At 39.2% G+C, this 23,537-nt stretch overlaps 2 protein-coding genes across 38 annotated transcripts in view; one reads left to right on the forward strand and one right to left on the reverse strand.

Moving 5' to 3' along the window:
• Positions 1-4,060, forward strand: part of MDFIC2 (MyoD family inhibitor domain containing 2) — a 116,383-nt gene extending 112,323 nt beyond the window's left edge. For both annotated transcript variants that reach the window (XM_086366791.1, XM_086366792.1), the window contains one exon: positions 1,370-4,060. In XM_086366791.1, the coding sequence (XP_086222917.1) occupies positions 1,370-1,629 (260 nt within the window). In that variant the 3' untranslated portion in view covers positions 1,630-4,060. The remainder of the gene's footprint in view (positions 1-1,369) is intronic.
• The window catches only part of LOC147348250 (uncharacterized), an 888,338-nt gene that overhangs the window by 746,735 nt on the left and 118,066 nt on the right, over positions 1-23,537 (reverse strand). The window lies entirely within an intron of this gene.

Genomic DNA, 23,537 nt, shown 5'->3' on the forward strand with positions numbered 1-23,537 from the left:
TCTCCCTTCTCTTAAACACTAAGCAGTGTTGTGCAACAGAACAGCAGTTCTGTTACGAATAACAGAAAAAAGTTTTCCGGAAGACATTCTTAAGAAGTCAATGGATGGGGACCTAAAAACACTTAGACAGCACTGGCAGATGATGCAGAAAGCAGAATTTGCAAGCTTGTATAGTCAGTCAACTGAAGTCTGAAGACCAAAGATTACTAACATTCTTAATGGAGGAAAAATAGATTACAAAAGTGTAATAATGTTGATTGACTGATACGCCCATTAGGAGAGGGGAATTTTCCCCAATTCACACTAAAATGTTACTTTCAACCATCAGCAGTCTTCAGTATACTGATTTTAATTACTTAGATGATATATCATATGAACACTTACCTACCCTTTTTAAAGACCCTTACATGTTTTTGAGACTTTCTTAACTTAAAAAAAAAAAGAAGAAGGAGGGAGGAAGAATGAAGAAAGAAAAGGAAAGAAGTTATAATTTTAACAAAAGAATTACTTCATCTTCTAACTAATTCCCTTTGTAGAAACAAACAAACAAAAATAATCCATAACCCATCACAGCTGCTTGGCTAGAATTACCAATTACCTTCGATGCCTTAGAGATACTTTTCACATTTTTACAAGTCTGCATAGCAAATTTCTAAAACAGTTTTCTTACATAGGATTGATAAGATTTATACCATTTTAAGTGTATATGATGATGTATTTCATTTAACTATATAAAATCAAGGCTGATTCCTCCTTGATCTCCTGGAGGAAAAATGAGACAGGGCTTAAAAATAATATACTACCACAAACAACTACAATTATTTAAAAAGTAATTTATGTTAGGTTTTGAAATGTGCTTTTCACTGGCACTGAATATGGGTGTGGCAGATTTACTGGAATCCACATCAAACAAATAAAAAAGCCTTGTGACGAGAAGCCAGAAATGTGGATGATCTCTCCTTGTCCCCAAATCTAATTGCTCCTGAAAGCTCCCAGCACTTGAGGAGGACTTACTATTTTTCAGACCACTGCAAGGTTTCAAGAGAGGTAGCTAATTGTGCAGCTTCCCAGCACCTCTATACACAATGTAAATATAGGAGTTTAGAAAAGGGACAGCACTTTAAATAACCAGATTATGTGGAATCAATAGGAAATGCTCAGGAAGTTAATAAAGCAATTACTTAAGTAGAGTGAGTACTGGACAGGGGGTGGGAGCAGTTGAGAAAATAATGGTGTACATCACCTCCAATACGGATAAATAATTAAGAGTCGGCTATAAAGTTATCAAGCACACCACTGCACATGCTTGCCCTGCATCTGCGTCCCCAGATGAGCCACATATAATTGTCTTTCTTTCTTCTTTCCACAGAGGACTGCGCCTCCCTTATCCTCACCTGTCTGTTCTGCCAGTTTCTGGACTGTCTCCTGATGCTCCCGGACACGTGTGAAACGGTGTGTATCAATGTTTGCTGCCCCTCTCTCAGGTACCATCACACCTCAGATGAAAGCCACTCCCGGAATGACTGCAACTGCAACTGTGACATTGACTGCAGCCTTTTTGAATCTTGTCATGAGACCAGTGACTGTCTGGAGCTGGCCATGGAGATTTCCGAAATTTGTTATCGTTAGCACAACAAAGGAACCGTGTTCAGGCAGACCTTTTGGCCCTCAGGGGAAACTTCATGACAATGAGCCTGTGATTTTCATGTGCTGAAATGTAAGGACTGTACACATTTCACCATTTTATTCTGCACCTGTCTGGGGAAAAGCTAGTATTGTCAACTCAATGGTCTTGTTCCAAATTTCCCCACCGCATGGCTCACTGAAAAATCAGATCTTGATCACATGTGATGAACAAATCTTACATACTTCTTAAATGCCATAGGTACAAGATGTTTCTTGACTGCAAAATAGCATGCAGAACCATTCTGTGTTATTGCACTCATTGGCTTGCATCATGGATTCAACTTCATTCACAAATTCAGGACAAATTAGTGCATTCTTTTAGAATTGACATACATTAGCTTGTCTTTCTAATGGACTCATGCATAAACATTATGCATTGTTGGTTATTATTAATAATGTATTGTATAACATCATTTTGTAATTAAAAATTTATTTATACAGTCTCTTAAAATTCACTTATATGTACAGTTTAGGTAGGAAAGGGAATTAAATGAATTAGAAACCGTGTTCCTGTAATTACAACAGATGTCTCTAAGACATACCCAGTGAATTTTGAATATGATGTACTTTGAGAGAGTACTGTAATTCTAGACCATATTATTATATGCTTATGACTATGTCATAACAGGTTATGCATATTCTTAATTTGTTACAGAAAATCTTTTCTTTATTCTAATAAGCAGAAATGGGAATTATGTGCAAGTTTCAAGAAAATGACCCCAGATCGTTAATTCTTCATTTTCCTCATTTCTGTTTGTCAGGTACAATAAGCAACAGGATATTAAAACAGAACCAGTTCATTTTACTAAATGATCAGTTGTGTAGGAACCCGAAAGAAATTCATGTGCAGGTACTTATTCAGCACTGAGTTTCCTAATACAGAATGTGCTGCAGAAACCATATCTTTTTTTCTTTTTCTGAAAATTCAAGTGATTCATAATTATATTGAGCACTTCCTCATATTTATAAAAAATCTTTTAAGATGTGGTATAAACTTAGAAAGTGACTTTTGACTCCAACAAACTAAAACAAACAATCAAACAAATTAAAGCGATTTGTGGAGGTTGAAGTCACTTGAATTTTCTTCGGTCTCTGTAGGCATGGCGCTGCTCACAAACGTGTTCTTAAATATTCTAATGACACTATCTCACTACCTTCATCGAATGTAAAAAAAAACACACTGTCAATAACCAAAGAACACGAAAGTTAAATGAGTCAACAGAACTTTTTATGATCGAGACAAACAACAACAATAACAAATCCCAAAATATCTATCTTTGCCTGACTTTGGCAGTTTGGGACAAAAGGCATGTTTGGTTTGTGTCTGTAGCCAACTAGCACATTTTTCTACTATGTGATAACTTCCTCAAAACACTGAAAACTCTTAATCTTTTGAAAATATTTTAAACTGCCCATATAAAAAACATTGAACTGCTCTCGTCTTATTCCTGGTAACACAGTGCATCTACGGCTCCTGCAGGCTTCGTCCTTGTTCAATTATCGTGTTATCCACAAAGCACAGAGCAAGATAGAGCCCAACCCTTATGAAACACTGTAGTCCCAATTCTTTCTAGAAGCTTAGAGACAACTGTATGCATAGAACTTGCAGATCTTCAGGATGGAAAAATGTAAACTATTAAGAAGGGGACCTAAAGTTGTTGTTACCCAATATTTTCAAAAGAGAAAACAGTCCCCCAAGTACTGACTGATCCTAGATCATACAGTGATTTAATGGCAGTGTCAGAAACTCAGAGTGGTGGTCTAAGTTTCTAATGGCCGTGCATTACCCCAGGATTCTCTACTTATTAGTTCTGCTCTACACAGCTATATACCTGTTCCAGTTGCTCAAATATCAAAATACTACCAGACTGGCTCATAAACAGTTGCTACTGTGGACGTCCTTAGGGCTTCTCCCATACCCCTAACCACCTGGCCCCTCTCCGAGCCCCTACCCACCTCCTCACAGTCCGGTCACTCAAGGAAGAACATCTGGACCTGTAGAGGGTCTTTGGGATCCTGTCCCGATAATATGGTATCTCATTCCATTCATCAGGCCATGTCATATAAATGTTAAATATTTTGACTATCATCCCCTTATTCTTTCTAGTCTACATAACCCTCAAATTGGGCAAAGATGATCTATTTCAGAAGTAAACTGAATATTTGTCAATTAAAGACATAAAAATTGTCAGGTCTTATTTTATACTATGGTCAGAATACTACAAGATCCTTCTGTGGCCTCTCTTTCCATGGCTTGTTAACTTATTCCTCACTTTCAGAATTTGCCATGCTCTAAAAGAAAGGGTCGGTTATACAAAGTGTGAAATTTCTTTTCTTTATCACCAATAATAAAACATCATCCTTTTTGCAAACATGAATGGCTCTTTCAATTGAATTCTTACACAATAAAGCATACATAGCTGGGAAAATGCAATTGCAGAGGTAAGACAGATGAAAAAGGAACGTGGTTATTGATTAAATACAAATATCAGGGTCTGAGAAGGTTCAGATTTTTTTTTTTTTTTCTGCCATGATGAAAGCCTGTGATCACAAATAAAGATAATGTTGTTCTTTAAGGTGGGCTTCTTAGGGAAAAGAACATTCTGATTTAAGGAAGCACACTAGATAAGAGAGCTCTGAGAACATACAACCTTTATAGGGATTCCAGAAAGAGGGTTTTTTTTTCTACACAATATAACCAGATAAGTACATTGTCTTTGCCCTGCTCAATGGATTTTTATAAAACCATTGCTTCCCTAAAAGCCTACAAAATATGGGAAGCCATGAAGAAACGAAGTTACATTTAACTTGCTAATGAAATTTTCCCACTACATAAGCTGATAGGCCTACAAAATTAATTATCAATGCTGGACAATCAAAGTTAATAAAGCAAAAGTCACCTCAGTTTTTTCTTTTTTTCCCAAAGAAGTGAGACAACATATTCAGTCAGGGAACCTTCACAAATAGGAAATACCACATGAAGGCATATCAGCATTTTTTCAAGGATAAATGTGTAGGTGGAAATGTCTGAAGGGCAGAATTCATTATCCAATGCCTCTAGATTTCTCCCTTTACAGAACTGAACACAAGAACAGTACATACACTTAATGAAGGCACTTGGACTCTAAGAATTTTGCCCATTACATGTTAAGTTTGCCCAGGTTACACAAACTGATGACCTGTGATAAAATTATAACATTTAAGTACTTGGTTTAATATTTTCTTGGGTGTTCTTCAAAAAAGATACCTGAGTTAAAACCTGAAGAGGAGCCATGTAGAGGCTCATGTGAATTGTTCAGAAAGGTAGGGTGAGTAGAGCATAATGTTCGACTGATTATAATCAACACTGGACCAAAAGTGCATTATCGGTATTTTCTACATAGGTCTAGACAGCTCGTTACGTCACCATGAAGGAGCCCGGGATGTGGGAAGGGATGAGGAATGGAGATAAGGACAGGAGCTGCATCAGTACTAGCTACAAGTGCCACTTTCTTGGGCTTTCCTGGTGGTCCACTGGTTAAGACTCCATGCTTCCAATGCAGGGGGTGTGAGTTTGACCTGTGACCGGGGAACTAAATCCCACATACCATGTGGTGTGGCCAAAAGAGTAGAAGAAAAAAGAAAAAGGGCCACCTTCTGGTCTGCTATCCTGATATGCTTCATAGCCTGGCTTTGGCTACTGTCTCTAAAGCAGTGGTTCTCAGTTAGCGGTGATTCGGCACTCATCTGGCAATGTCTCGAGGCATATTAATATTTGGTTGTCACAATGGAAAGAGGAAAGATGCATTTGAGCTTTAGTGATTAAAAGCCAAGAATGTTACTAAACGTCCTACCACACACAGGACAACCTCCCAAAGAGCTCTAAAAGCTTTTCTATCAGTCTCAATAAATCATTACCAAATGGACCTTAAAAAACTGTTAGAAACAAACTTGCCAGGTAAATTTAAACTTTAAATTTCCAATAAATAACAAACAATATTTTAGTATAAGCAATGTCCCAAATATTGGACATGACATATTAATACTTATACTATGAAGCAATTCCTTGTTTATCTGAAATTCAATTTAAACTGCGTGTCCTATATTTCTATTTGCTAAGTCTAGCAGCCCCAGTGCAACAGACTCCACACTTTGAAAAGGAATTTAGGAAAGTGATGATCCTTTAGCTTCCTCCCTGCTGTCACAAGAGGAAGGGTTGTTGATCTCTTTGGTCAGAAGCCAGGACATTCATTGGGCCACATTTTACAAAGTGGTGTAGTTTAGGTCAGGGAATCTGGTTTAAAGATCAGCTCAAGAGCAGGACATTCTCATTTTCCCTGCTGTCTAAGGTTGCTGCAGGGCATACTTCCTTAGACTAAGCTGGTCATGTCACATCTCTGTTGGCAACTGAGGAACCACCTTAGCCAGGGCTATCCTGATTTAAGAAGTAGGATTGGGGCCAGGAGGAGAAGGGGACAACAGAGGATGAGATGGCTGGATGGCTTCACTGACTCGATGGACGTGAGTCTGGGTGAACTCTGGGAGTTGGTGATGGACAGGGAGGCCTGGCGTGCTGCGATTCATGGGGTCGCAAAGAGTTGGACACGACTGAGCGACTGAACTGAACTGAACTAAACAGAGGTCTTCACTTAACCCTGACATCTAAACTGTATTTTCTGATTCAGTCTTAGCTGGAAAGACCTGCCTTGATTAGTGCTTACATCGCTAGAAGAGAATCTGTTCCCCATCTAGCTATTTTTCCTATCCATATAGCTCCCTCTGCTGAACTCAACAGGGGGAGAAAGGGGTGAGTGGGAGGGTGAGACCAAGGCATTCTTAAACCTGGATTGCAATACCATCTACAAACTTCACCACACGCTCTCAGTACATAGTTAGGAGGAGAGCAGAGAGCCTGACAGTGTTCCCTTTACTGCATTATTCTTATTTTATAGATGAGAGAAATATTAAGTAGAAAATATAATATTTAAGTGCTTTATATACATTATCACTATTCTCTAAACAGCCCTATGAAACAGATTCTACTAACATCTTCATTTTCCTAGAGAAAACAGAGACTTAAAGAAATTAAGTAACTTGCCCAAGGTTCACACCAAATAAGCAATTGTTGCAAGGCTTGAACCACTTGTGTTCATGTCAAGGTTTTCACTTTTTTATCCCTAAGTCTAAAAGTTGTACATATGAAAAATGATTGCATCAAAATAAAGCCCAAGTATCACTTCAAAAGCAAAAGCAATCATAAAAATACGACACTATTCAAAGAAACCCACTCGCTGTTTTCTGAGTTGTTATCCTATGCAATGATGAGAATTTGAAACATCTTCAATATGCTTTTAAGATAGGTACTCTAATAAGTAATAAATGCATAAGTGAATGTATAGCAACTTAATCTTTATGTCAGGAGCTCTGCCCCATTCATTTCTGGTTACAAAGGCTTACATTTTAGTGCTCCATTTTAGCAAAGCAATTTTGATCTCTGCCTCCAGAGCTCATCCTGCACACAGGACCTGGACCAGTCCCTCATCAGCATTCCATAAGAGCACGAATTGTTTTTAATCAGTCAACAACACTACAGTCAACCAAATGCATTCTGATACTGAGACCTTTTATCTCAAAAGCTATGCAGAAACCAAGGTCACAGTAACCTCTTTTATGGTTTATTGTTCCTCAAATGTACTTAGTGAATTTACAAAGCCACAACTTATTTTGTGGATTCAGAGCTTTCACTACGTTCAGCCCTCTCCTACATCATCTTTGTTCCCTCTTTCAGCACTTGCTGCTTAAGGGTCTTCATTGAACATCAAGTTCCCGTAAGCATTTTAAAAAATAAAACAAGAATATCGAACAAGATTCTCTCAGCAGCTAAGATAATCATCATTTGTAATTGAGGCTCTTCAGAAAACTGCATGAACGTTTCAAATCACTGCTGTACAGCTTTGCAATTAAGGTGCAGGCAATGGAAGGGGAAGGCAAGAAGGTAGGACCTTGCTGGTGCTGTCGCTCTGCCATTGTTACAATCAAATAACTGCTGACGTAGCCAAGGCAGTAAGCCTTGATCTAGCCCAGGGGGTGAGTGTGTGAAACTGCCCTCGGGAGGTGAGGTAGAGTTAGGGTTCTAAATGCTGTAGAAGTGTTTCAGCAGACCCACAAAACTCATGAGGTTACCCTCCTAGCTCGTGTTTTTGATGACTCTCATTTAAGCAATAATGTGGATAAATTCATGGTCTTGATCGACTAGTGGTATTTTTACAATAAAGTATTAATATGTGATTAGAGATAATTTTGAAAATAAAAATGTGTCTGTGTACACAGAGAACAAATGAATGGACACAAGTGGCAGGAGGAATTGGTAAACTGGGATTAATATATATATACGCTACTAATAGTATGCCCAAAATAGATAACTAATGAAAACCTACAGTATAGCTGGGAGAACTCTACTCAGTGTTCTGTGATGACCTAAGTAGGAAGAAAATCCAAAAAAGAGGGGATATATGGATATGTAGAGCTGATTCACTTTGCTGTATAGCAGAAATTAACACAACATTGTAAAGAAACTATCCATCAATAAAAAATAATTTTTAAAAATACTCTGTGTAGCACCAAAAATCATCTTGCATGCTACCAATGGTACTGTAATCATAAACTGGGCAACAGTGGGTTTAATGAAAGAAACTATGTAAACAGTAGGGAGGTTATTGCCCAACTCTAGGAAAGACTTAGTAAAGGCCTGAAAGTGGTTAGGAAGTGAGTGACTGTGGGGAAGGAGGAAGGGGCAAGGTTCATATCTAGAAAAGCCTTTGAATGTTACTTTGTGATTTACTTTGGAACAAATGAAACCCACTGAAAAATGGCACGGGATTACATGATTAAAGTGGGGGTGGGAGGAGGATGGGCCACGACACAGTGTACAGGTCAAATTAGAGCAAGGAGGGATTGGAGACTGACAAAGGAGCCACTGCAGTGAGGCATGGGGTGCTGAAGGCCTGAAATAGGATGGTGACAGGGAAAACAGGAGGAAAGAGATGGATGGGAAAGAAATTAGAAAAGGGCTATTAGTCCTTTCTCAAACTCTTCCTATTTTAAGACTCAAATATTCCCTACTGTCTATCATGTCTATGAGTCATGAAGCCATTATTTTCATTAGGGAAGGAACGGGTTGGGGAGGGGAGAGTTTTATTCCAAGTGGAAAGTCAAGGTATATTTTTAGCTACATTAAGCCAGCCTTCTGCTGCTCTGCACACTGATGTAATTCCAACATAAAACATAATCTATAATATTCCAGGGGAACAAATCCAATTCTTGGTCATATAAATTTTCATATAAGTCCATCACAATTCATTCCCAAAACATCTCATTCTCTTTGAAAGCTGGAACTGCAGCAAGTGATCAAAAAGAGTAGTTTAAAATTGCTCTGGAATTTCCAGAGATGCTAAATCTAACCTGCCGACGGCATAGGACCAATCCCCCAAACTTTAAATCAGAGGTAAAGCGTTTTATGTTTTAAAAGATATATTCCTCAAAGTTTATCACAGTGTATTAAAGTCAAATGTGAGTTATTACTCACCAAATCTGGAGCTGATGTCGCCTCTTGATTACCCTAGGTAGGCGAGAATAAGTATCTTCCAACCAACATATTTTTTACCTTTTCATCTGCCTCTTGCTATTTACAATAGAGTGAAAAATAATAGCCAAGGAGTGACTTTTCAGGGTTGGACGAAGTGCAAATCCCATCTGACTAGAGTCTAAATTGTATTCCAGGCCCCTGGCAAGTTCTGCCACATGGGGAAAAAATAATGGAAACTGACTTCTCAATAGCTGGATTGGTCCTGGAGGAATAATCAGTGAAAACTCATCTGATGAACTCTCAGCACATTTGCACTGGCTTAGAACCCATGTATTTATTGTTGGTCATGCTTGAAATTTACTCCTCTCTGCCCCTGCTGGAGTTTTCTGCATGAAGGTGAGCCACACCATGATCAAGATGCCTGATGGAACCCCAGAGTGAGCAGAAATTTTATAACAAATACCACTGATACAGAAATTCAAGATTTCTTCCAAGGGAGGAGGGAGTTGGAAGGGTGGAGGATATGTTTTAGTTTAAAGTGATCTTAGATCCTTTTCTTTTTAGTGCCTAGAATATTACCTAGGCACTCAATTAGAGGAGCATCCCAAAGGTTCACCGTCCTAAAGGCCCCACTTCTGGTCTTGGGGTGTTTGCATTATCAGGACACTCCTCTTCTAGAATGCCCCCATTATAACACAAGTAAATTCTATGAAATGGCTTCAAGAAGCCATATAAGAGTAGATAAGAAGGTTGACATCTACAGACAGACATGGGTACCAGTCCTTTCTCTGCTGTTTACTAGCTAAACAAACTGAGTTAGTAACTAAACCTATTTGAATCTAACATCATAAAATGTGTCTATTAACACCTACCCCATGGGTCACTGTTAAAAGTAGAAGAGATAATTCTATCAAAATCTTTTGTGTAGATTTAGTACATGTGTAGATTTACTACTTTCATTAAAATTTTCAGGGACTTCTCTAGTGGCCCAGAGGCTAAGATTCCACGCTCCCAATGCAGGGGCCTGGGTTGAGTCTCTCGTCAGGGAATTAGATCCCACGTGCTGCAACCAAGAGTTCACACGCCGCAACTAAAGACCTCACATGTAACATATTTCGCAGGCTTTTAGAGAAGCAATGGTTTTATAAAAATTCATTGAGCAGAGCAAAGACAATGTACTTATCTGGTTGTATCGCTTAAAAAAAAAAAAAAAACAAAACACCTCTGTTCTAGAATCCCTTTAAAGGTTATATGTTTTCAGATCTCTCTTATCTAGTGTGCTTCCTTAAATCAGAATGGTCTTTTCCCTAAGAAGGCCACATTAAAGACATCTGCCATGGAGGAAATTTTCACATAGCCCTTCCTTCTGTGGGAAAATCCAATTAAGACTTTCTTAGGAATGGAGGCAAATTCACATTTTGTAGGGTGTGGTGCTTAAAACAAGGAAGAATCATTTTAAGATGCAAGGCTGCAAAAATACCTTAATTTTGCACTTTTATAAAACCACAGTCATGAGTTGAAAAGGGTACCCTTTTTTTTTTTTGCAATCTATGATGGAGATCTAGAGATCAACAGGACAAGCAACATCACACCTAATGGGAAAGGGTCTTAGCAGGGATTTGCATACACTAGCATCCTTTTTGGGTGTAGACAGTCCTTTCTCATAGGAAAAGGGCACAGCAAACTTTGCCCATCACACTTCAGATAAGCACACAATGCATTAGTCTCATCTGACAACTTGAGAAGTAAAATATACGATGCCAAGAGGCATTCTGGACTCCATTTCAGGATTCTTCCCAAGGATTCCCCATAAAGGTGACACAAAAGCACATAGTTATTCCAGCAAGGGCTTACAACTAAATTATTCAGTGAGAGCTGAGACTCCAAATTTCAGTTCTGACTTACCCTACTGTTTTCATTTCTTCTTTTACATCTTTAATTTATGGTTGTTGAAAAATCTAATTAGTTATTAATCCTTAGGAATTATGTGTTCCAAGCATGATAAGAAACCAAAAAGGACTAAAGAGAGGGAGAAAGGAGAAGAGTTAACTGTGAAAAACTCATTCACAATGAATGTCCAAGTGGGTGGGGGCTTAGCCTCAATTACTCTGAAAATGAAAACGTCAGACCCTTCTTCAGCTAAGCAACAATACCCCAGCATTTCCCTACCTGTTTGACTGCACAGTAGTTTCAAGTAGACACTTTTGTGGAAGAAGCATTCTAAGATCAAGGGGTATAACATTACATCTTCTTGGAGACTCATAGGGAATACTAAAGACTCTGAGAAGTCCTGCAGCAAAAAATACCCTACACGTATGTGTTGAACTCAGCATTTTCCAAACATATATTAGCCAAAGAATCATGTATATAAATAAGGGCAAATAGATTTGAGACATTGGTTGAAGCCTTTATTTAATATTTTTAAAAGCATCATGGATGGTGCACTTCATGGGGTATCGTAATTCTTTTAGACAGCTGCAAAAGACAGTACTTCAGAGGAAATCAAATGACCACCCCATCCGTGCAACCACACTGCTTCAAACAGGAATCTGTACCAACATGGAACATCCATCTGCTTTAGCTCACAAACTGAGATTTGGGATTCTTTTCATCCAAATGAAGATTTCGATTCTGCCATGGGGAACTACTGACACACTCATCTTTCTCGTTTCACGGCATGTGATGTGCTCGCTCCTTCTCTATCTCACTATCCCTCTAAATAGATATCTATGGTTCCATTATTTTTTTTCTTTTACTTGCTCTCACTTTGAGAACTGAGAAAATACTCATTTATTTACTGATGGAGTTCATAAGAATAGAGTCTCAAAATTGAGGGCCATGATTCACATTATGCCATGTATATGATGACTAACTTATTTCAAGAAGGGTATACTTTTTGTCACAGTTCTGGCACCCCAGGAGACACTGGGTATGAGCTGGCTTTCAGAGAATGCTACTTCCAAAATAATAAGGAACCTGTAACATCCATATTAGGCAACTCAGGTATTCAGCTGCATATGCCATGATTTCTCTGTTTGAGAAAGGAAAGTCTCAACCTCTGAGAAACCTCCTCTTCCTGGACCATCATGATTTTTAACTCCATTCCAAGGTAAGTCATTTTATATAAGCCACTGACAATAGTGAAGTGGATACAACAATATTTACTCTGGGAATATTTTGCTCTTCATAGTTTCTGAAAACTTTTTTAAAGGACCAAACAATAAATCCATAATGGACATTTTATAATCATCTCTTTGGGCAAGTTACTTAAATTTCCTAAACCTCAGTTTCCTTACCTAGAATAGGGAGATCAGACTTAGATCTTACAGTTATACTGAAGAGAAAATGAAAAAGTACATCAGATGTCTTTAGGAGAGTGACTGACATAGCAAGTATTCAATTTAAAAAAGTTATTTAAATCCAAAGGTCTGAGGAGGATACAAATGTCTGCTGCTGCTGCTGCTAAGTCACTTCAGTCGTGTCCAACTCTGTGTGACTCCATAGACGGCAGCCCACCCGGCTCCCCCGTCCCTGGGATTCTCCAGGCAAGAACACTGGAGTGGGTTGCCATTTCCTTCTCCAATGCATGAAAGTGAAAAGTGAAAGTGAAGTCGCTCAGTCGTGTCCGACTCTTCGCGACCCCACGGACTGCAGCCCACTAGGCTCCTCCGTCCATGGGATTTTCCAGGCAAGAGTACTGGAGTGGGTGCCATTGCCTTCTCCGTCTCAAATTGTCCCTAAATTGTTAACAGGGACATTTTACGTTCAAATTTCAATTTTGATTAACTCTCCTGTTGGGAGTTTTTTTCTTTTGCGCTGTTAATATATACTTACCAAAAAATCTAATTAGTCATTAAACCTTTGAAATTACAAGTCATAAGCATGATAAGCAGGCCAAAAAAAAAAAGGATATAGAGAAGGTGAAAGACAAAACATTAACTATTAGATGTTCATTCATAATGAACTTGTATGCGGGTGGAAGCAAAGGCACAGCTGCCCTAAATTAATGAAAAATGTATATCATTTAAGAATGATTCTGCCATCTCCATTACTTGGAACTATTAGATTTATGTTTGAGTAAAATTGAGCTAAATTGGGCTCAGGTTGCATTGGGGCCCTCCTTATACATTAACCCGTGATATCACTGAAATTGAGGTGAAATTTCCAAAAGCTTCATCTTCTCTGGGAAAATGAACAGACCAACAATTCCCCGGCGTTAGCTCCGCCCCACTCCAATCTGTTACTTTTACATCCAACGTCAAAGGCAAGCTCTCCCCATCCCAACTGTACCCTGAACACTCTCCCCCATAAAATACGGTTTAAAGGCCAGCTGCAGTGTGGAGCCTTTTCTCGGAGCCTACAGTTTCAAACGAATGACTGGGCAGAAGCCAGGATCTATATGGGCTCACGAAGACTGTAAAACATTTGGTGCGGAGTGGAAAAAGACGCCTGAGAGCGCTGCCAGGAGTTTTCAGCTTTCTTGCACCTGTGCCAAGTGTTTTTCAGCTCCCCTACCCCTTTCTTTGGAAGGGGGGGCTGGTGGGATGGAGGCGGGGGTTGGGGAGATAAGCAAGCTTTCTGAGGGCATATGCCATGGGCATTGAAAAGCTTGCTACCACCATTAGACACTTGTTTCCTGCCCAGTCCCTTCTCTGAAGGCAAAATGAGGACCTCCAGCCAATCTTAGTATTGGAATTCTGAGCATTGAGTCTACTTGACATTTATTTTATCCTATCGCGCATCACCATGGATTCCGAAGACCACTTCCTCCTCGGCCCCCTCCCTGAAAAGCTCCTCGGCCCCCTCCCTGAAAATCTCTCCCCTGAGCTCTCAGTTGAAGCACCCCTGCCCATCACCGACACCAAATTGCCAATTATTTCAAGGAAATAATTTACACATTGAGACAGTTTGTAATATGCAAAAATGTGTGTGGAAGAAAGTATATGTTTCTTAAAGGAAGAACACCCAAAATGTTTTCAGATGAAAGTGTGAAAATGTCTAAACATAGATGACATGATACAGATCATGAGAAAGTCGATTTGAAATTATCCTGAAACGTTGTGATAATGTTTTCAAAAGAAGGAGAATTCAGGGGAAGGGAGGTGCTACTCGGACCCTGCACGGTGGTACTGAAGATAAAAAGTTCTCCAATGGTGTATCGATTCCCATGCATTTTTTCAGTTAATTCAACAACCCTATGAATTACTTTCCCCATTTACAGTTAAGGAAACCAAGGGTTAAGAAGATTAAATCACCCATCACACACCAAGGAAGCAGAGCTTGGACTTGATCCCTGATCTCTTTATCTCTGAGCTCTCTGTTAGGCAGGCCACATTCCTCTCCAAAAGAAGCCCTTTCAGCTCACTGACATATTGATGCAAAGAAAATCACATATAGAGATTCATTCCTTTGGCTGAAACTTGGATCTCCCTTAAGATATAAGTGTTCTCTCAAGACCAACTATACACCTTCTTCAGCCACTTAACCTTAGGAGTGAGAAAACTGGGCCTTTTCTCTGGGCATCTCTTATTAGATAGAGAGGGTAGAAACCACTGGGCTGCTATAGATGGGAACAGAGCAATTGCTGGTAGGAAAATGGTAAAAAGAAGTCTCTTAAGGGATTTCCCGAGTGGTCCAGTGGTTAAAAGATAGCCCTTCCATTGCAGCACACATGGGTTCAGACCCTCATCTAGGAACTAAAACCCTACATGCCACAAGGCATGGCCAAAAAATAGAAGGAAAAAAAGAAGTCTCTTACAAATGGAATGGGAACTAAAACTTGTCACTTCCTTGCTCCTTCAATGATTTCCCATTGTTTCCCAATGAATTCCAAACTCCCCACCATGACTTATGCCATGATCCTTGCATAAAACTTCCAGCCTTAGCAGAAAAAGTCAGTTCCCCCAACTTAAGGTGCTCCTGTCTGCCTTGGGCCATTAGTACGTGCTGTTCCTTCCTTTGACTAGTTTCAATTAACCCTTCAGGTCACAGATTTCTATTCCTTCCCTCTGAAACCTCAGTTTACATTAGGAGGCCTTTGTTTCACCACACCTTAGCACTTTGCTTTTCCTTCATGATACAGAACTAAATTTGTAACTCCAGAGCAAGAGAAGGAAGAATATATCTTGTATACACTTTATACACCACTGTATACCCTGTGGGGCTTCCCAGGTGGCTCAGTGGGAAAGAATCTGCCTGCCTGTGCAGGAGACACGGGAGACACAGGTTTAATCCCTGGATCGGGCAGATCCCCTGGTGCAGAAAATGACAACCCACTCAAGTATTCTTGCCTGGAGAATTTCATGAACAGCAGGGTCTGGTGGGCTACAGTCCATGGGGTTGCAAAGAGTCAGACACAACTGAGCACTTACACACACATGCACGTATACCCAATAACTACTATTAATATATTCCCTGGTACATAGTTGGCACAGATTTAATATTTTGTGGAAGAATGAATGGATACAGGGTAGTGCAATCTACCTTTGTACTCCATGATTGTTCAGTGAGGAATAGCACAGCTGAAAGTTCAGTCAAGGACTTGAATTGATTGGACAATGATGCAATTAGAGATTTTTTCCTAAGTAGGTATATAAAAGGTATACAAAAGAGACCCTGACTTTGTAAAAAAGTTTCAGGTCTTAGATATCTATTTTCTAAGGCCTAAGTATCATATATATGTATATGGGTGTTATCTATATACAACATGCATATATATTAGTATTTATATTACATATTACATACATATATTAGCATGTATATTAGCAATTATCAACATGATTATTATTTTGTCATTATAATTTTTTTTATTACTTTTGTTACTGGACTAGCTCACACTGGCCCAAGAATTTGCCACATGGGAGGCACTGGACACGACTGAGCGACTTGACTTTCACTTTTCACTTTCATGCATTGGAGAAGGAAATGGCAACCCACTCCAGTGTTCTTGCTGGAGAATCCCAGGGATGGTGGAGCCTGGTGGGCTGCCGTCTATGGGGTCACACGGAGTCGGACACGACTGACGCGACTTAGCAGCAGCAGCAGCAGGCACTGGCCTAAGCAATTTATATATATTATTTAGTTCAAGCTTCATAAAAGAAGCCTATAAAAAGATATTATTAGCTTCATTTTACATATGAAGAAATATGGCTTATAAAAATTAAGACATCTGAGATTCTTTTCTAGCTAAGATTAAAAGCTAAGTCTCTTCAAAGTCATTTATCTTCAAGGACAATTGATAACCAGTTCATAATTCCATCATTCAAAAATTCAAAGAAAATCAAAACTCTCTCCCCTTAATCCATCTTTCTCTTTTCAAACACACACACACACACACACACACACTCCAAGCTTAAGTAAAACAACAAAAACCTGTCCCATGATGAAACAAAAAAAGAAACACACCAAGAAAAAGAAGGCCACAGACAGTTGAAACTGTCCATGAACATCTCACTCTCACATCCATCTCATCTACTCAACAAGGACATATACCTGTGTTGTACTTTTCCCTGAAGACTTCTGGACACAGCAAGCCTGACATAATAATCCAAGATCTCATGAAGAAGTGTATTGACTCCATTCAGCTAGAACAGGAGGTATCCTAACACCTAATAGGCAGTTAGGTGAACTCAAAAGTTTTCTTCCAAACTTTGGAAATGACACAGTCATTCTCACCAAGTAAAGACCTGCTTAGAGGCAAAGCTCAGAGCTTGTCGATAAAGATCCTAGTAATGCTGTGTGTGTGCTCAGTCTCATCTGACTCTTTGTGACCCCATGGACTGTAGCCTGCCAGCCTCCTCTGTCCACGTGATACTGGCCTTCAGCAAATAAGTCCCTTGGTAAAATGTGATACTGGACACCATTGGGGTCTACACGATATGGTGTTTTGAAGGGAGTCAGTAAAGACAGGGTGGTGGCCAAGGAAAGCTGATTAGACAAGATGCCGGGCTGCTCTTGCCCTGCAGTCCCTGTAACTCTCAGGTACTATCGTCCACATATGATTTCATTGACACTCATCTAAGGTTCATTCAACATACACCAAAAATGCACTCATAGAGCACTATGCTATAGGAAATCTTTAAATGGCTATAAATTTCATTTCTGAAAAGAAGAGGGGCAGGGGGTTCAGAAGGGAGGAGGAGAAAGAACAAGGGAAAAAGCACACTCATGAGTGCCTCTCTCATGAAGAGAGAGACGCACCTCAGCAGCCCTTCCAGCCTTGACTTTCTAAGGTAGACATGCAATCCACCTCATGTGCCTCAGTTTCCCCCCTCTTTAAAGTGGGGATAGTTACCCTGCCTCAGGCTTCATGAGATTGTTGTGCTATTCAAAAAAAAATGTAAGGTGAAACTGCTCTGTATCCATTGTAAAGGTCCTATTATTGCTCCATGAGCAACACAATTTTTTTTTCCCCCTCATGAGACATTCAATCATTTCTCATGACCCAATCAGGGGGAAATTCCAAGTGCCTCCCCAGTAGTATCTGCTGAGCTGGAAACTCCCTACAAATACTGGCTTCCCAGTACTGCACCCCAGTTACAAAACATTAGTGCTTTCTCAATTTAATGTATTTTCTTGCAGCAACTGGTCCACTAACAGGCAGAGGTGCATTAGTGGGAGATTTATGCTAATATCTCAGCAGTGGAAAATCATGAGCCTCACTATATTCTCATTCGGTCCGAGACAAGTAGCCAGGGTATGTCCTTTAACAGGATTTCCAGGAAGGATACTGCATCTTAAGAAATGCTGATTTGCTGGCATTTATATATTCCAGGAAGAGGGCTGTCTTAAGTGTATCAGAGCATCGAGCAGAGAATTATTTTAATGCCCTCTGCCTCCCTCCACACATCTCCAGCATAAGAGAAGAGCAGAAAATATCCACTGGCTACAGAAATGCTGGCACTGGAGAAGAGGCTGGAACCGTTCTGAAGAGCCCTCATAAGACAATAAGACAAACGTCCTGGAGAATGGGGTGCTATCCATCCCCAGCAACTGCTTCTACGATGGCCCTGCCAGCATGTGTAACGGCCAACTGGTTCATCTTGCTAACTATAACGCTCAGCATATGGGGCGGGAGTGTTTATAGATATATACATACACCATACATTTTTCACAGCAAGTACATATAGAGACCATCCAACTGTATATTTTGCAGACATACAAACACGCACATATATTGTCCATATGTTCAAACAATTTTTAAGCTATATCATGAACAAATAAAGATCTCTTTACACAAAAAGTTGCTAAAGGTACCATAGCGAACACTTCAGAGTGTGGATTTTAAAGATGAAAAAAAAGTGAACTTGAATCCAGCCTGACCTTTTCCAGGTATGTGACCTCTTCTATAAAATGAGAATAACACTGGAATCTTCCCTGAAGGATAACTTCAAGGATTACTCAGGACGATGCGTGTAAAACACTTAGCACAGCATCCGGTGTAAGGTAAATTCTCAACAAATGTTGGCTTTGTTTCTTCTAGATACCATGTCAGGTGGTAATCACCAAAGTTCTTTTAGAATTAAGAGAAGTCAAAACAAATGGCAAGATATTATACACTGCCCATCTAGGACCTCCATCAACAACTTGATGTCTCTTGTCTGTTTCTCACCATATCCCGAGCATGCATCTGTCACTGTACTTACCCTATGGCAGCTCTCTTCCTTCACTAGCCTACGACTGTCTTGAAATAAGGAACTGTGTGTTTTTCATCTTTGTTTTCTCAGCCTGTGGATCAGAGACCAGTTCATGGTAGGTGCTCAATAAATATTGACTGAATAAACTATTCTTCATAGATGACATGTCCTATGCAGAAAGACCTGCAACTGGGACTTGTCAGATTTGGCCCAGCAGGGAGATGTACAAATGCAAATTATCATAGTAAAAGCTGATCTCTTAAACAAAGAAGTACAGATAAAGCAAAACAGTGATTTTTTTGAAAAAGATTCTACTTTCTTTAGATATTTTCTTTCACTGAGAATATATGAATGTACATATTTTCTCTCATCTTCTTGGGTAACGCCAAAGGACAATTGGATGTTTGATAAAGACCTGAATCCTTTTTCTTGCATATACCACCTCCTTAATGCATAATGTATTCTAGCCTCAGATCTTAAAGCAAAGATCATACAGACTCTTTTAAAAACCTGTGTGAAGAACTCTTCCAAATTTTATATTTTGTCTCTCAGTGAATTTGGTGAATTCAAATTCTTACCTAAAGTGTGAAACCCTAGTGCAAGCAGATACTGTATGTATGGTAAATTTAAGTCTTGAAACATGGACAGAAATATCTATGGAAGAAATGTTTATTGAATGGCAAACAATAAAAAAAAATAGTAAGTGTAATGACTATGTGGAAAGGCATTTTGGTGGCCCAGTGTAGCATCAACCATGAATTGTCAGGATACCCCAACTTCCCACTAGCTTTTTCTTAGGGGATCACAGGATCCAACTTTTCACCATCATCAAAGGCAGTTTTATTGTAAGAGTTCCTTGCTCTAATGCAATAATCTTGAGAAGCCAACCAAGTGAAGTCATACTAAGCCATTCTCACCTCATCAGGAATTTATCATCCAGTCATTTGGCACAGTTTCTGGAGGATACTGCAGCAGGAATGGGTAAGAGAAAGGATAAATCCAACTCCTTGGATATTATCTATGAAGTCTCAACACACAACATCACTTTTTTTTCCTAACCACAGTAAGTTTCTATACTGGGCTCAGCTCACACATATCCACTTCCTTAAGATGGACCTTAAGATGGACCTTAAGATGGACACTATGAGTTGTCTGCACCTTCTGTCTCTCATGTGACTCCAGGGACACAGGTAAAGCTTCAGGGTAGAGCCTGATGAGAATAAATGAATCTGACTGGTGAGGATGGCCAAATGGCCTAAACTGACCCTATCCAATTCAGAGGAAGGACTTAAATATCAGGGTAAGGGGAGAGGTGTACTTTGTCATTTCATTTGGTATGAGCTAAAATGTCTTGCATAAGCTAACATTTCATGCTAAGATAGGCGATAAAGGACAGAAACAGTAAGGACCTAACAGAAGCAGAAGAGATTAAGAAGAGGTGGCAAGAATATACAGAAGAACTAAAAATCTTAATGACCCAGAAAACCACTATGGTATGGTCACTCACATAAAGCCAAACATCCTGGAATGTGAAATCAAGTGGGCTTTATTCTTAAAGCATTACTATGAACAAGCTAGTGGATGTGATGGAATTCCAGCTGAACTATTGCAAATTCTAAAAGATAATGCTGTTAAAATTCTACACTCCATATGCCAGCAAATTTGGAGCACTCAGCAGTGGCCACAGAACTGGAAAAGATTAATTTTCATTCCAATCCCAAAGAAGGGCAATGCCAAAGAATGTTCAAACTACCAAACAACTGCAATCGTCTCATATGCTAGCAAAGTGATGCTCAAAATCTTTCAGGGTAGGCTTCAAAAGTACATGAACCAAGAACTTCCAGATATAAAAACTGGATTTAGAAAACACAGAGTAAGAAGAGATCAAATTGCAAATCACGTTTGGATCCATTGGATCATAGAAAAAGCAATGAGAATTCTAGAAAAATATGTACTTCTACTCCACTGACTATGCTAAAGCCTTTGTGTGGATCACAACAGATTGTGGAAAATTCTTAAAGAGATGGGAATACCAGATCACCTTATCTGTCTCTTGAGAAACTTGTATGCAGGTCAAGAAGCAACAGTTAGAACTGGACATGGAACAATGGACTGGTTCAAAATTGGGAAAGGAGTACGTCAAGACTGTATATTGTCACCCTGCTTATTTAACTTATATGCAGAGTATATCATGCAAAATGCCAGGCTGAATGAATCACAAAGTGAAATCAAGACTGCTGGGAGAAATATCAATAACCTCAGATATACAGATGACAGCAAAGAGGAACTAAAGAGCCTCTGATGAAAGTGAAAGAGAAGAGTGAAAAATCTGGCTTAAAATTCAACATTCAAAAAACTAAAATCATGGCATCCAGTCCCATCACTTCGTGGAAAATACATGGGGAAACAATGGAAACAGTGACAGATTTTGTTTTCTTGGGCTCTAAAAATCACTGTGAATGGTGACTGCAGCCATGGAATCAGAAGATGCTTGTTCCTTGGGGGAAAGCTATGGCAAACCTCGAAAAGAAAGTGAAAGCAAAGTTGCTCAGTCATGCCTGACTCTTTGTGACCCCATGGACTGTAGCTTACCAGGCTCCTCTGTCCATGTGATTTTCCAGGCAAGAGTATTAGGTTGCCATTTCCTTCTCCAGGGTATGTTCCTGATCCAGGGATGGAACCCTGGAGACAGTTTACCATCTGAGCCACCAGGGAAGTCCAAGAATACTGGAGTGTGTTGCCATGCCCTTCCCCAGGGGATCTTCCCAACCCAAGGATCGAACCTGCATTTCTTACTTCTCCTGCATTGCATGGTGGATTCTTTACCACTAGCACCACCTGGGAAGCCCCGGCAAAACTAGACAGTGTATTAAAAAGTAGAGCCATCACTATGCCAACAAAGGTCCATATAGTCAAAGCTATGTTTTTACAGTAGTCATAAATGGATGTGAGAGTTGGACCATAAAGAAGGTTGAGTGCCAAAGAACTGATGCTTTTGAATTGTGGTGCTGGAGAAGACTCTTGAGAGTCCCTTGGACAGCAAGGAGATCAACCAGTCAACCCTAAAGGAAATCAACCCTGAAAGTTCATTGGAAGGACTGATGTTGAAGCTTAAATTCCAATACTTTGGCCACCTGAAGCAAACAGCCAACTCATTGGAAAAGATAGATTGAAGGCAAGAGGAGAAAGGGGCAACAAAAGATGAAATGGTTGGATGGCATCACCAAGTCAATGGACTTAAGTGTGAGCAAACTCCAGGAGAAAGTGAAGGACAGGGGAGTCTGGCATGCTGCAGTCTACGGGATCACAAAGAGTCAGACACAACGCAGTGACTGAACAACAAAAATGTCTTGGTTGCTACTGATGGCCAGCTGATGGCCATGATGAAATCAATGCCATATCTATATTCATAACACTAGCAGAGTAGAGATGAAAAGAACTAAGGTCTCTAATTTTGTTAAACCATCATATCAATTAAAAAGCAAATCTGTTCATCTCTGGACTTTCTAAGTGTGATAAATTTCCTTATACTTAAGCCACTTATATATCAGCTTTCGTGATATAAAAGAAAAACCACTGCATTAAATGTCCATATTGATTTTAAGATGTAGTTCAATTTGAAAACATTAAAATGTAGATGGGAAGGTAGGGGCAGTACTTATTAGAATTTGGGAAATAAGAGAAAAAATATGTCTGAATTGGCTTGGTTCATGATTCTGAAATTAGAATGTCCACTTAGGATTTATGATCTATAATTAGAAGTGGTTCCAGGCCAGTGGCTGCTCCTTCATAGATAGCAGCCTACAAAATCTTAGACCTTGTTGATATTAATTGATTAGAAAACTGAAAGGAGAGAAGATTAACCATTTCTAGATTTTTTAATGGTAGGCAGATGAATACAATAAAGCTAGATTCTATAAGAAAAATAGACTATTGAGAAGAGTTTAAATTCTTTTTAGATATCATGAAGTACCTATAACTAACATATTTGTTCTTCTCATAATTAATGGCCATTTGCCTAAATGTAGAGTTAATAATATCTGTGACTGCTTCCAGGTTCCTCTATCTCCACATTCATATTTTGCTTATGAGTTCCTTTCCTCTACATGCCATGTATATTCTACTTTGGCTGAATTCTGAGCCTGAGTTTCAGATTCAACCACTTCATAAAGCAACTAACACTTTTCTTTCTCTATCCAGCCACTTAAGCTCTCTCCAACATACTTAAAAAGAGATCAAAACGTGATCAATTTACTACTTAGATTTTTTTCCAAAAAGTAGTTTCCTAGCATAAACAATTTCTATTTATGGCATGCTCCAAACCATCTTATTAAATACTTGAGTGTAGAGGTGCTTGCTTTAAGTCTGAGAAAAAAAGTATAAATCAATACAATCATCCAAAAAAAAAAAAAAAATTGGACGATCAGTCAAAAAAGAACACTTTATTCGTTACCTAGTTAAGATGTAAGACATTAAACTGGACTGGATCTTTCATAGAAAGTACACCCAAATAATTAAAGGGAGGGTATAATTTAGAAGTTCCCACATTGAGTCACTCTCCTAAGGAATTTGTATTTGTTTTGTATTTTTTGTCTTTTTCAAAAAATCAGCATTCTAATTTCCAGCCATTCTGCATTCCCTAGATACAGAAA

The sequence above is a fragment of the Bos grunniens genome, chromosome 22 (genome assembly GCF_055505025.1).
Source record: "Bos grunniens cultivar Pamir isolate PY7600 chromosome 22, Bosgru_T2T1.0, whole genome shotgun sequence".
NCBI lineage: Eukaryota > Metazoa > Chordata > Mammalia > Artiodactyla > Bovidae > Bos > Bos grunniens.